The sequence below is a fragment of the Salvelinus alpinus genome, chromosome 28, assembly GCF_045679555.1.
Source record: "Salvelinus alpinus chromosome 28, SLU_Salpinus.1, whole genome shotgun sequence".
Classification (NCBI taxonomy): domain Eukaryota; kingdom Metazoa; phylum Chordata; class Actinopteri; order Salmoniformes; family Salmonidae; genus Salvelinus; species Salvelinus alpinus.
In genome coordinates this window covers 19,012,842-19,027,787 of record NC_092113.1, presented here as the reverse complement: position 1 = coordinate 19,027,787, position 14,946 = coordinate 19,012,842, and the positions used below count along the sequence as shown (strand labels likewise).

The 14,946-nt window shown below is 41.9% G+C and overlaps 1 protein-coding gene across 3 annotated transcripts in view; it reads left to right on the top strand.

The window, feature by feature from the left end:
- Window positions 1-287: 287 nt before the first annotated feature.
- LOC139557330 (matrix metalloproteinase-23-like) overlaps window positions 288-14,946 on the top strand; it is a 30,161-nt gene continuing 15,502 nt past the window's right edge. For 2 of the 3 annotated variants that reach the window (XM_071372000.1, XM_071372001.1), the window contains exon 1: window positions 289-669. Coding sequence is in view for 1 of the 3 variants with exons in the window: in XM_071371999.1 (XP_071228100.1) it covers window positions 466-669 (204 nt within the window). In the remaining 2 variants the exon portion in view is untranslated. Of the gene's footprint in view, window positions 670-14,946 lie in introns of all 3 variants that reach the window. The other variant, XM_071371999.1, reaches the window with a different exon arrangement.

Sequence of the window (14,946 nt, the reverse complement as noted above, 5' to 3'; positions counted from 1 at the left end):
CTGTTCCCCGGTAGACCGTCATTGTAAATAAGAATGTGTTCTTAACTGACTTGCCTAGTTAAATAAATAAATAAATATGCGCATACCTCAGCTAAAATGAGAGACCTGCACAGACTAGAGAATTTTTTCCCTAATCTTTTATGAACTTTATTAATAAGCAGTCAAAAATAATTGATTCGTCAAAATAGTTTTGAGATTGTCGAATACATGCAGGTGGTTTCCTTTCCATTTAAACTTGTCAAGCTCTGACTTTAATTTAAAGTAATGTGAAACCATTGGCAGACTGTGCGAATAGCGCTGCGCCGGAGGGTTGTATAGCTGCAGACTTTTTGATGTAGCTTTGAGCTGGCGGTGGGTGACAAAGGATTCCACAACCCATTCCGCTGGACTGTGCGTGCCACGGTTATCCTCAATTGAAAATATTGTGTTCAAATAAAAGGATGCAATGGATGGCCATTGATATCCATGGGGATAGATGGTGGTGAAATTGACTGGTCTGTCTTTGTTGAGGGAATTTTTCTGGAAGGTGATATCGCAACGATGGTGTGTCAGACGTTCAGAAGTTTACAAAGAGGCGATGTCAGTGCCCCGTTGCTTGCTGTGACGGTGCTTGGGGTTCTGTTCGCAGGGATGCAAGAAACCACAGCCTTTGCCACCTGGAGAATAGAGGTAGGGTGTGACAATTCCACTTTCTAACAGCATACCTTCTATCGCACCGGTTTATTCAGTTTGTATACTGGACAGGTTAAGAAAACCACATTGCTGGAATGATCAAGACTTTGGATGTTGAAAACCATTCAGGACCAAAACAATCCTTTCATTTGAAAAAAACATCTGTGTCTACCAAGATATATGCTTTGTGACAGCTGTTGGACAACAGCAACTTTTAAATAAAGAAATGTCATTGTAATATGAAGCACATTTTTCGTTAGACGGTAAAGGACTGTAGCCCACTATGACTTCATCAGATAGAAATCTAAATGCCTTTTCATAATCATTAATTATGCACGAGATAATGTAGCCTTTTCCTATTCAATAATTGGAGGAATTCCAATTTTGATGGTGCAATAAAATTGTAGGCCTTCAAAATAGGCTACCTATCCACTGGATAGGCTACAGTTAGTGGAAAATATTAATATTAAGGACAAAAATAAATTATGGAGTTGAATACGGATTGGATGGTTTCATCCAACTGGGCACACACTTGTTGAATCAACGTTGTTTCCACGTCATCTCAAATAAAATAAAATGTTATTCCTCACATGCTTGGTAAAATGTTTAGGGCCTTCCTCTGACATCGCCTGGTATAGAGGTCCTGGATGGCACTTTTGTATTTTTTAAATTTTATTTAACCTTTATTTAACTAGACAAGTCAGTTAACAACAAATTCTTATTTACAATGACGGCCTACCAAGAGGCAAAAGGCTTTCTGCGGGGACGGGGGCTGGGATAAAATATTTAAATGTAGGACAAAACACATATCACCACAAGAGAGACACCACAACACTACATAAAGAGAGACCTAAGACAAATCAAATCAAATTTTTATTTGACTACAACAGGTGTAGACCTTACATTGAAATGCTTACTTACAAGCCCTTAACCAACAATGCTTTAAGAAGTTAAGAAGAAAAACGTGTAAGTAAGTAAAAATTAGATAAGTTAAAAAAAATTAATCAATAAAAGTAACAAATAATTTAACAGCAGCAGTCAAACAATAATAGCAATAGCAAGGCTATATACAGGGTAGAGGTCGACCAATTATGATTTTTCAACGCCGATACCGATACCGATTATTGGAGGACCAAAAAAAGCCGATACCGATTAATCGGCCGATTTTTATTTATTTATTTGTAATAATGACAATTACAACAATACTGAATTAACACTTATTTTAACTTAATATAATACATCAATAAAATCAATTTAGCCTCAAATAAATAATGAAACATGTTCAATTTGGTTTAAATAATGCAAAAACAAAGTGTTGGGGAAGAAAGTAAAAGTGCAATATGTGCCATGTAAGAAAGCTAACGTTTAAGTTCCTTGCTCAGAACATGAGAACATATGAAAGCTGGTGGTTCCTTTTAACATGAGTCTTCAATATTCCCAGGTAAGAAGTTTTAGGTTGTAGTTATTATAGGAATTATAGGACTATTTCTCTCTATACCATTTGTATTTCATTAACCTTTGACTATTGGATGTTCTTATAGGCACTTTAGTATTGCCAGTGTAACAGTATAGCTTCCGTCCCTCTCCTCGCTCTTACCTGGGCTCGAACCAGGAACACATCGACAACAGCCACCCTCGAAGCAGCGTTACCCATGCAGAGCAAGGGGAACAACCACTCCAAGTCTCAGAGCGAGTGACGTTTGAAACGCTATTAGCCCGCACCCCGCTAACTAGCTAGCCATTTCACATCGGTTACACCAGCCTAATCTCAGGAGTTGATAGGCTTGAAGTCATAAACAGCGCAGTAGCTGCTGGCAAACGCACGAAAGTGCTGTTTGAATGAATGCTTACGAGCCTGCTGCTGCCTACCATCGCTCAGTCAGACTGCTCTATCAAATCATAGACTTAGTTATAACATAATAACACACAGAAATATGAGCCGTAGGTCATTAATATGGCCGAATCCGGAAACTATCATCTCGAAAACAAGACGTTTATTCTTTCAGTGAAATACGGAACCGTTCGGTATTTTATCTAACGGGTGGCATCCATAAGTCTAAATATTCCTGTTACATTGCACAACCTACAATGTTATGTCATAATTACGTAAAATTCTGGCAAATTAGGCGGCCCAAACTGTTGCATATACACTGACTCTGCGTGCAATGAACGCAAGAGAAGTGACACAATTTCACCTGGTTAATATTGCCTGCTAACCTGGATTTCTTTTAGCTAAATATGCAGGTTTAAAAATATATACTTCTGTGTATTGATTTTAAGAAAGGCATTGATGTTTATGGTTAGGTACACATTGGAGCAACGATACACACCGCATAGATTATATGCAACGCAGTACACGCTAGATAAACTAGTAATATCATCAACCATGTGTAGTTAACTAGTGATTATGATTGATTGATTGATTGTTTTTTATAAGATAAGTTTAATGCTAATGTAACAGTATAACTTTAAACCGTCCCCTCGCCCCGACACGGGCGCGAACCAGGGACCCTCTGCACACATCAACAACAGTCACCCACGAAGCATCGTTACCCATCGCTCCACAAAAGCCGCGGCCCTTGCAGAGCAAGGTGCAACACTACTTCTAGGTTTCAGAGCAAGTGACGTAACTGATTGAAACGCTAGTAGCGCGTACCCGCTAACTAGCTAGCCATTTCACATCCGTTACACTCACCCCCCTTTCAACCTCCTCCTTTTCCGCAGCAACCAGTGATCCGGGTCAACAGCATCAATGTAACAGTATAACTTTAAACCGTCCCCTCGCCCCGACACGGGCGCGAACCAGGGACCCTCTGCACACATCAACAACAGTCACCCACGAAGCGTCGTTACCCATCGCTCCACAAAAGCCGCGGCCCTTGCAGAGCAAGGGGCAACACTACTTCTAGGTTTCAGAGCAAGTGACGTAACTGATTGAAACGCTAGTAGCGCGTACCCGCTAACTAGCTAGCCATTTCACATCCGTTACACTCACCCCCCTTTCAACCTCCTCCTTTTCCGCTGCAACCAGTGATCCGGGTCAACAGCATCAATGTAACAGTATAACTTTAGTACGTCCCCTCGCCCCGACACGGGCGCGAACCAGGGACCCTCTGCACACATCAACAACAGTCACCCACGAAGCATCGTTACCCATCGCTCCACAAAAGCCACGGCCCTTGCAGAGCAAGGTGCAACACTACTTCTAGGTTTCAGAGCAAGTGACGTAACTGATTGAAACGCTAGTAGCGCGTACCCGCTAACTAGCTAGCCATTTCACATCCGTTACACTAGCTAGCAACTTACCTTGGCTTCTTGCTACCCTCGCGTAACAGGTAGTCAGCCTGCCATACAGGCTCCTCGTGGAGTGCAATGTAAGGCAGGTGGTTAGAGCGTTGGACAAGTAACCGGAAGATTGCAAAAACGAATCCCCGAGCCGACAAGGTAAAAATATGTCGTTCTGCCACTGAACAAGGCAGTTAACCCACCGTTCCTAGGCCGTCATTGAAAATAAGAATGTGTTCTTAACTGACTTGCCTAGTTAAATAAAGATTAAATAAAGTTGTACATTTTTTTATATATATATTTTCGGCCTATTCGGTGTCCAAAAATACTGATTTCCGATTGTTATGAAAACTTGAAATCGGCCCAAATTAATTGGCCATTACGATTAATCGGTCGACCTATAATACAGGGGGCACCAGTACAGAGTCAATGTGCGGGGGCACCGGTTAATTGAGGTAATTGAGGTAATATGTACATGTTCAGTGGGGAGAACAAGTATTTGAAACACTGCCGATTTTGCAGGTTTTCCTACTTACAAAGCATGTAGAGGTCTGTAATTTTTATCATAGGTACACTTCAACTGTGAGAGACGGAATCTAAAACAAAAATCCAGAAAATCCCATTGTATGATTTTTAAGTAATTCATTTGCATTTTATTGCATGACATAAGTATTTGATACATCAGAAAAGCAGAACTTAATATTTGGTACAGAAACCTTTGTTTGCAATTACAGAGATCATACGTTTCCTGTAGTTCTTGACCAGGTTTGCACACACTGCAGCAGGGATTTTGGCCCACTCTTCCATACAGACCTTCTCCAGATCCTTCAGGTTTCGGGGCTGTCGCTGGGCTATACGGACTTTCAGCTCCCTCCAAAGATTTTCTATTGGGTTCAGGTCTGGAGACTGGCTAGGCCAGGACCTTGAGATGCTTTTCCTTCGTTGCCCTAGCTGTGTGTTTCGGGTCGTTGTCATGCTGGAAGACCCAGCCACGACCCATCTTCAATGCTCTTGCTGAGGGAAGGAGGTTGTTGGCCAAGATCTCGAGATACATGGCCCCATCCATCCTCCCCTCAATACGGTGCAGTCGTCCTGTCCCCTTTGTAGAAAAGCATCACCAAAGAATGATGTTTCCACCTCCATGCTTCACGGTTGGGATGGTGTTCTTGGGGTTGTACTCATCCTTCTTCTTCCTCCAAACATGGCGAGTGGAGTTTAGACCAAAAAGCTCTATTTTTGTCTCATCAGACCACATGACCTTCTCCCATTCCTCCTCTTGATCATCCAGATGGTCATTGGCAAACTTCAGACGGGCCTGGACATGCGCTGGCTTGAGCAGGGGGACCTTGCGTGCGCTGCAGGATTTTAATCCATGACGGCGTAGTGTGTTACTAATGGTTTTCTTTGAGACTGTGGTCCCAGCTCTCTTCATGTCATTGACCAGGTCCTGCCGTGTAGTTCTGGGCTGATCCCTCACCTTCCTCATGATCATTGATGCCCCACGAGGTGAGATCTTGCATGGAGCCCCAGACCGAGGGTGATTACCGTCATCTTGAACTTCTTCCATTTTCTAATAATTGCGCCAACAGTTGTTGCCTTCTCACCAAGCTGCTTGCCTATTGTCCTGTAGCCCATCCCAGCCTTGTGCAGGTCTACAATTTTACCCCTGATGTCCTTACACAGCTCTCTGGTCTTGGCCATTGTGGAGAGGTTGGAGTCTGTTTGATTGAGTGTGTGGACAGGTGTCTTTTATACAGGTAATGAGTTCAAACAGGTGCAGTTAATACAGGTAATGAGTGGAGAACAGGAGGGCTTCTTAAAGAAAAACTGAGCCGGAATTCTTACTGGTTGGTAGGTGATCAAATACTTATGTCATGCAATAAAATGCAAATTAATTACTTAAAAATCATACAATGTGATTTTCTGGATTTTTGTTTTAGATTCCGTCTCTCACAGTTGAAGTGTACCTATGATAACAATTACAGACCTCTACATGCTTTGTAAGTAGGAAAACCTGCAAAATCGGCAGTGTTTCAAATACTTGATCTCCCCACTGTAGGTAGAGTTAAAGTGACCATGCATAAATAATAAACAGAGAGTAGCAAGAGCACAAAAGAGTGGTCTGGGTAGCCCTTTGATTAGCTGTTCAGAAGGTAGAAGCTTTTAAGAAGCCTTTTGGACCTAGACTTGGCGCTCCAGTACCGCTTGCCATGCAGTAGCATAGAGAACAGTCTATGACTAGGGTTGCTGGAGTCTTTGACATTTTTTAGGGCCTTCCTCTGACACCGTCTGGTATAGAGGTCCTGGATTGTGGGAGGCTTGGCCCCAGTTATGTACTGTGCCGTACACACTACCCTCTGTAGTGCCTTGCAGTCGAAAGCCGAGCAGTTGCCATACCAGGCAGTGATGCAGCCAGTCAGGATGCTCTCGATGGTGCAGCTGTAGAATCTTTTGAGGATCTGAGGACCATTGCCAAATCTTTCCTTCTCCTGGGGGGAATAGCCTTTGCCATGCCCTCTTCACGACTGTCTTAGTGTGTTTGGACCATGATAGTTTGTTGGTGATGTGGACACCAAGGAACTTGAAGCTCTCAACCTGCTCCACTGCAGCCCCGTCGATGAGAATGGGGGCGTGCTCGGTCCTCCTTTTCCTGTAATCCACAATCATCTCTTTTGTCTTGATCCCTTTGAGGGAGAGGTTGTTGTCCTGGCACCACACGGCCAGGTCTCTTACCTCCTCCCTGATGTTTGTCTCATCGTCGTCAGTGATCAGGCCTACCACCGTCATGTTGTCTGCAAACTTAATGATGGTGTTGGAGTCGTGCGCGGCCATGCAGTCGTGGGTGAACAGGGAGTACAGGAGGGGACTAAGCATGCACCCTTGAGGGGCGCCCGTGTTTGAGTTTATTTTATTTTTACAGGGCCAGTGCACAGTAATCAACGTTTCAGTAAAAGTGCCGGTTTTAGCCAGCATTTTTCAACCGCAGTCCCTGGGCAGGTTATTAAAAACAATTACAATATAGACAATCATTGAGCAGTGAGCACACGCAGAGCAACATAGGACAAGCAGACATAGAATACAGACAGAGCAACATAGGACAAGAGAGACGTAGCATACAGACAGAGCAACATAGAACAAAAAGCAGCAAGACAAAATTCATAAAAGCAACAAAGTGTTTCCACACCTCACAAGCTACAGACAACAGACAACATGGAAAGCGGCAATACACAGCTAGGGATTATGTTCACAAATCTGATTGACCTTTAGCCATGTCATCATGCATTTTGTGAAAGTGTGATATGTGGTGCAGTTATGTGTGTCTGATGGCAGTGTATTCCAGACATGGGAAGCTCTCACAGAGAAAGCGGATTTACTAAAGGTGCTTTTCCTGAAGGGAACTATACAGTCACCTCTCATGGCAGACCTTGTTGATCTGCTGCCATATGTTTGGGTTTTCTGTTTAACAAAAATACTGAGTGGAGGGGGAGCCAGGCCATTTAGGATCTTGAATACAAGACATGCGTCGGTGTATTGCACAAGATTTTCCCAACTCAGGAGCTCATGCTTTCTGAGGATGTAACAGTGATGATGGCTATTGGGCTTCCTATCAAGCACTTTGAGAGCCTATTTGTAGACAGACTGAATAGGTTTTAATGTTGTACAGCAAGCTTGGGCCCAACTAGTCAAGCAGTATGTTAAGTGGGGGAGTATCATAGATTTGAAGTTCAGTTTTGCTACCTCTGTAGTCAAACAATTTCGTATAAATCGGAAATTAGCTAGGTTGAATTTGGTTATCTGAATTACCTTTTTCACATGCTTTTTAAAAGAGAGGTTGGAATCAAGTATGATGCCAAGGTACTTAAAATCAGATACCACCTGGAGCTTCTCCACTGACACATAGACATCTGGTTCAGTAGCATCTGTTGCCCTCTTTGTGAAGAACATGCAAACAGTTTTGTTCACATTGAGATGCAAACACGAGTCACTGAGCCACTTTGTAACCTGGACCATTACAGTAGTGGGTTCTTGTGCAGCTTGTTGTTTGCTCTTAGCATGTACATATATCACTGTATCATCTGCATACATTTGAACTTCAGACCCAGTACAGACAGAAGGCTGAACAGGAGGGGCCCCAGTATTGACCCTTGGGGCACGCCCACATCATAGCTAAGAGTGGGCGACAGCTCATTGCTCACTCTGACACACTGAGTTCTGCCTTCAAGGTATGATTTCATCCATCTCAAGGCATCGGGGGAAAAGTTGAACTTGGACAATTTTGTGATGAGGAAATTGAGAGTAAGCGTGCTGGATGTGTTATTGCCTACCCTCACCACCTGGGGGCGTCCCTTCAGGAAGTCCCAGGGTCCTTAGCTTAGTGATGAGATTGGAGGGCACTATGGTGTTGAACGCTGAGCTGTAGTCAATGAACAGCATTCTCATGTAGGTGTTCCTTTTGTTCAAGTGGGAAAGGGCAGTGTGGAGTGTAATATAAATTGTGTTATCTGTGGATCTGTTGGGGCGGTATGCAAATTGGAGTAGGTCCAGGGTGTCTGGGATGATGGTGTTGATGTGAGCCAAGCCTTTCAAAGCATTTCATGGCTACAGATGTGAGTGCTATGGGGCAATAGTAATTTATACAGGTTACCTTAGCGTTCTTGGACACAGGGACTATGGTGGTCTGCTTGAAACATGTAGGTATTACAGACTAAATCAGGGAGAGGTTGAAAATGTCAGTGAAAACACTTGCCAGCTGTTCAACACATGCTCTGAGTACGCATCCTGGTAATCTGTCTGGCCCTGCGGCCTTGTGAATTTGAACCTGTTTAAAGGTCTTACCGACACTGGCTACAGAGAGTGTGATCACACAGTCGTCTGGAACAGCTGGCGCTGTCATGCATGATTCAGCGTTGCTTGTCTCGAAGCGAGCATAAAAGGCATTTTTCTCGTCTGGTAGGCTCACGTCACTGGGCAGTTCGTGGCTGGGTTTCCCTTAGTAATCCGTGATAGTTTGCAAGCCCTGCCACATCCGACGAGCATCAAATCCAATGTAGTAGGTTTCGATCTTAGTCCTGTATTGATGCGTTGCCTGTTTGATGGTTCGTCGGAGGGCATAGCGGGATTTCTTATAAGAGTCCGGGTTAGAGTCCCTCTCTTTGAAAGCATCAGCTCTAGCAGGTCAGTGTGGATGTTGCCCGTAAATCCATGGTTTCTGGTTGGGATATGCATGCACGGTCACTGTGGGGATGATGTCGTCGATGCACTTATTAATGAATCCGGAGACTGATGTGGTATACTCCTCAATGCGGATGAGTCCGAGAATGGATGAGTCCCAGAACATTTTCGGATGAGTCCCAGAACATATTCCAGTCTGTGCTGGTGAAACAGTCCTGTAGCTTAGCATCTGCTTCATCAGACCACTTCCGTATTGAGCGCGTCACTGGTATTTCTTGTTTGAGTTTTTGCTTGTAAGCAGGAATCAGGAGGATAGAGTTATGGTCAAATTTGCCAAATGGTGTCACGTGTGCTCCCTCTACGGCCTCTTCTACGGCCTCTAGGTCACCAGGCTGCTCGTTATGGCGCACATCGTTACGTTCACCTGCGCGTCATCAGACTCACCTGGACTCCATCACCTCCTTCATTATCTGCCCTATATATGTCACTCCCTTTGGTTCCTTCCCCAGGCGTCATTGTTCCTGTTTCAGTTTCATGTCTGTGTGCTGTTAGTGTTTCTTGTTTTGTATTATGTTCCATTTATTTTATTAAAACACTCACTCCCTGAACTTGCTTCCCGACTCTCAGTGCACATCGTTGCAAATGGAGGGCAAGGGAGAGCTTTGAATGCTTCTCTGTGTGTGGAGTAAAGATGATCTAGAGTTTTTTCGCCTCTACTTGCAAACGTGACATGCTGGTGGAAATTAGTTAAGACGGATTTCAGTTTTCTTCCATTAAAATCCCTTGCCACTAAGAGTGCCGTCTCTGGATGAGCATTTTCTTGTTTGCTTATGGCTCTATACAGCTCATTGAGTGCGGTCTTAGTGCCAGCATCAGTTTGTGGTGTTAAATAGACAGCTATGGAAAATATATATGATCAATATCTTGGTAAATAGTATGATCTACAGCTTATTATGAGGTATTCTAACTCAGTCGAGCAGAACCTCGAGACTCCCTTAAAATTAGAGATTGCTATTCTGTCCTGCCAATGCATAGAAAAACTAGAATATTATCCGTCCTTTTTCAGACAGGTTTCCAAGATACATAGGATATTACAATGAGCCAACGTGGAATAGACGTTGAATTGATGTCTGTGCCCAGTGGGATGTCATTTCCTTTAAAATAGACATATCATCACTATCAGGATAAGGTAATACCCAGATGCAGACCGCGTCGAAGTAACAATGTTTATTACAGCAACAGGGGCAAAGGTACAGGACGGCAGTCAGGGTCAGAGGCAGGCAGAGTGGTCAGGCGGGCGGGCTCAGGGTCAGGACAGGCAAGGGTCAAAACCAGGAGGATGAGAAAAGAGACACTGGGGAAAAGCAGGAGCGGATTCAAAAAATGCTGGTTGACTTGACAAACAAGACAAACTGGCAACAGACAAACAGAGAACACTGGTATAAATACACAGGGGATAATGGGGAAGATGGGCGACACCTGTATGGGAGTGCAGACATTCACAAAGACAGGTGAAACAGATCAGGGTGTGACAATCACAAAAGCCAGACTTGCTTGTATGAGCAACAACAATTCTTATTGTATTGTAGATATAATAAACATTGTTTGATCTGGCTGGCTGAAGTCTTTACCCTCCCTTATACCAAGTTAGCTATTCTAAAAGTGTCTACTATTATTCATAAATTCTGTTTCGATTTTTAGTTGTTTTCCCCAGGAATAAATGGAGTAGCAGTTTGACAAGGGTACAGCTTGTCTTAGAACAACATGTACTGTAGCTTAAAGTAATCATGATTTAGGGCCAGGCTACATGGACATATCTCAAGTTACTCCAACTTAAGTGCAATGCCTGCTCCAGCTTGTAGGCTATGTCCTCTTCTTTTGTAGTGTATGTTTCCTTGACTCCGTTATCAGTGTGGCAGGAAGTCTTCAGTCTTCTGCAGGGCTCCTCTGCTGTTAGTCTGGGAGTATAGTCCTCAGCTCTTGGCAAAGGTCTTGTTTTCCTGACGATTAAGGAACATTGGAAATCTTGAAGGAATGCTTAGTGTTTACATAATTTCTCTCTGAAGAAATGTTTCCTTTTCATACAGATATTTTACCAGTATAGATTCTGATTTATCAAATAGCCAATTCTTTAGGTTCTATTTCCACTGTATTTGTATGTAAGTTTGAAAACATTGTATATAAACAATGCAACGAGGTCAGGTCGTGTTGGTCCATTCCTTATCGTTGATGGTAAGGTGTTTGTGGAGTAGAGCTGTCGATAGGCTAAATGAGCTTATTCACTTGTCATAAAAGTCACCTATCACAAAGTCACCTAAAGTGATTTGGATAATCAGTCATACAGTGTATACTTTAACTGTATATTTTACGTTCTATTACTATTATGTAATAACAACATAGTCACAAAATATTTCTAACCGCTCTGAAATAGAAAACACCATGCTGGCCTCTTTCAAAGCTGTAAAACACGAGTAGAATCCATGTGTTATTATTGGGAGAGTCTTATTTGTCCCTCTCCAAAGGGACATCAGACATACTGTATCTGCAAAATGTATCATACTTAAAGTTTGGAAAGCAGTTTTCTTTTTCCACAAGATGGAATGCCCTCGCATGAAAAAGTAATGCCTAACATTCACATGCAAGGCATTGGAGTAATAACCTGAAGTTATGTGCTATAGTAACTGCAAGAATTACAATAGAGATGAATATCCTCAGCTGGTGAAGTCAAGCCAGAACTCTTGCAGCATGGAACTGTTTCTTGTTTTGATTTTGAACATGAGATTGATACCTATCAATACTGTAGAAATGCCATAAATCACAACTGTCAGTTCAACTAACAGTCTTAGTAGATTACAGTACGAAGTACATGGTAACACTTTACTTGAAGGGGGTATAAATAAGACATTCAAAAGAGTTTTCAAAATAAAAGTGAATTTTCATTACGGTACTAAAAGTCTCGAAGTAACACTGAAATAGATCTTTATTTATCCATTGTACAACAGAAGTTTGTACAATGAAATTGGTACAATGGATCAAAACACATATTTTTGGCTTATTTTAGCATAGAACACACTGTAGGCCTAACATTACATTATTTTAGCAGAGAACCCACTGTAGGCTTAACATTACATTATTTTAGCAGAGAACCCGCTGTAGGCTTAACATATTATTGTAGCAGAAAACTGTAGGCCTAACATGACATTATTGTAGCAGAAAACTGTAGGCCTAACATGACATTATTGTAGCAGAAAACACGCTGTAGGCCTAACATTACATTATTATAGCAGAAAACACGCTGTAGGCCTAACATTACATTATTGTAGCAGAAAACTGTAGGCCTAACATTACATTATTGTAGCAGAGAACACGCTGTAGGCCTAACATTACATTATTGTAGCAGAAAACACGCTGTAAGCCTAACATGACATTATTGTAGCAGAGAACACGCTGTAGGCCTAACATGACATTATTGTAGCAGAGAACACGCTGTAGGCCTAACATGACATTATTGTAGCAGAGAACACGCTGTAGGCCTAACATGACATTATTGTAGCAGAGAACATGCTGTAGGCCTAACATGACATTATTGTAGCAGAGAACATGCTGTAGGCCTAACATTACATTATTGTAGCAGAGAACATGCTGTAGGCCTAACATTACATTATTGTAGCAGAGAACACGCTGTAGGCCTAACATGACATTATTGTAGCAGAGAACATGCTGTAGGCCTAACATGACATTATTGTAGCAGAGAACATGCTGTAGGCCTAACATTACATTATTGTAGCAGAGAACATGCTGTAGGCCTAACATTACATTATTGTAGCAGAGAACATGCTGTAGGCCTAACATTACATTATTGTAGCAGAGAACATGCTGTAGGCCTAACATTACATTATTGTAGCAGAGAACATGCTGTAGGCCTAACATTACATTTATTATTGGTGCTCCAGGCCAGAACTCGCTTTAGGCCAGGTACTCGGTTTACTTCAGATTAGCTTTCTCACGGATACTGTCACAGAAAAGTTCTTAATTCGATAACAGAACATTGATCTTAAGGGCTGTCCTGCACCATTGAAAAATGACAAGAGAGGATACAAAATACTCAATGCAAACAGTTACTAACCGCTTACCCTGTGCTGCTCCCAGCCTATAACATGAAGTGTGTCACAGGGTTGGGTACTGTGGCTGTAAACATATACATTTCCACTGTACAATAGATAAATAAAGATATATTTCAAGGGACTTTTATTTTGAAAACTTCTCACAAATGATGTTGAATAAATGTGTTATAAGGTTTGTTATTAATGATACTGCAACACTGTTATATAAAGGTATAAAGTTGTTATATAACTGGTTTCATAAAGGTGTTATGCATGCTTTATATATACCCCCTTAAAAGTAAAGTGTTATCACTTACTTTTACTTAGGCTATCTTTTACTCCTTGAGGATCTCCACCGCACCGCATGTTTTTATGTCCAGTTTCTCGAGTTCCCTCCATGAATACTTCTGATCTTCCAACTCATGTTGTTACTGATATTCTCCTTAGTTCTTTGGTCAGGTTCAGACACTCCTAAATCAAGTCAATCACATCATAATAATACATTTTGCAGAGCTGATTTGATTGGTCGAAAGACCGATTAGTGAAAAAACGTGTAGACGCAGCCATCGACAGCCATCGACAGGAGATAAGAGCACTAACAGTGACAGAACACTAAGTACTAGCTATGGATAGTTCATTACTATCATTCCCCATCCTGATATCTCTGCACTGGCTCCCCGTCTCATTCCGGATTGAATTCAAAACCCTCCTGCTGACTTTCCAGTGTATTCATGACAATGCCCTTCCTTATCTCAAAGAACTGAGCTCCCTCCAAAACCCCACCCGCACCCTCAGGTCAATCGATATCCCTCCTCCATGACCCCAGAACCAAGATCCGCTCCTTGGGGGATCAGGCTTTCAGCCTCTGGAATGCCCTCCCGGCCTAAAAACGTTTCTCTTTAGGAAGGCTTTCTATTGATAGCTGTGCTCCTTGTTGTTCTTGTTCCTTGTAGTTTCAGCTGTGTTCTTTGTGTCAGTTGCCCTGTCTAGTTGTGTCAATATTTGTTATTCTATTTGGTAAAACATTTGTATTTTATGCACTTTGAGTTTATTCTGTAAAATGAAAATGAAATTATTATTATAAACACAAAGACAACACTCTACGTTATAATTTTATTTTAAAACCCAGCTAACACAGAACATATCCATCACTTTCCTTAACTTCTCTGGGATATGTGGGACGGTAGCGTCCCACTTCTCCAAAAGCCAGAAAAAATGTAGCGCGCCAAATTCAAATATATTACTATAAAAATTAATCTTTCATGAAATCACACATGAAAGACACCAAATTAAAGCTACATATGTTGTGAATCCAGCCAACATGTCTGATTTCAAAAATAATTTACGGCGAAAGCACACCAAACGATTATGTTAGCTCAGTACATAGCCACAGAAAAACACAGCCATTTTCCCAGCCAAAGATAGTTTTCACAAAAAGCAGAAATAGAGATAAAATGAATCACTAACCTTTGATGATCTTCATCAGATGACACTCATAGGACATCATGTTACACAATACATTTATGTTTTGTTCGATAATGTGCATATTTATATCCACAAATCTCGGTTTACATTGGCGCCATGTTCAGAAATGCCTCCAAAATATCCAGAGAAATTGCAGAGAGCCACGTCAAATAACAGAAATACTCATCAGGAACTTTGATGGAAGATACATGTTTTACATAGAATTAAAGATACACTTGTTCTTAATGCA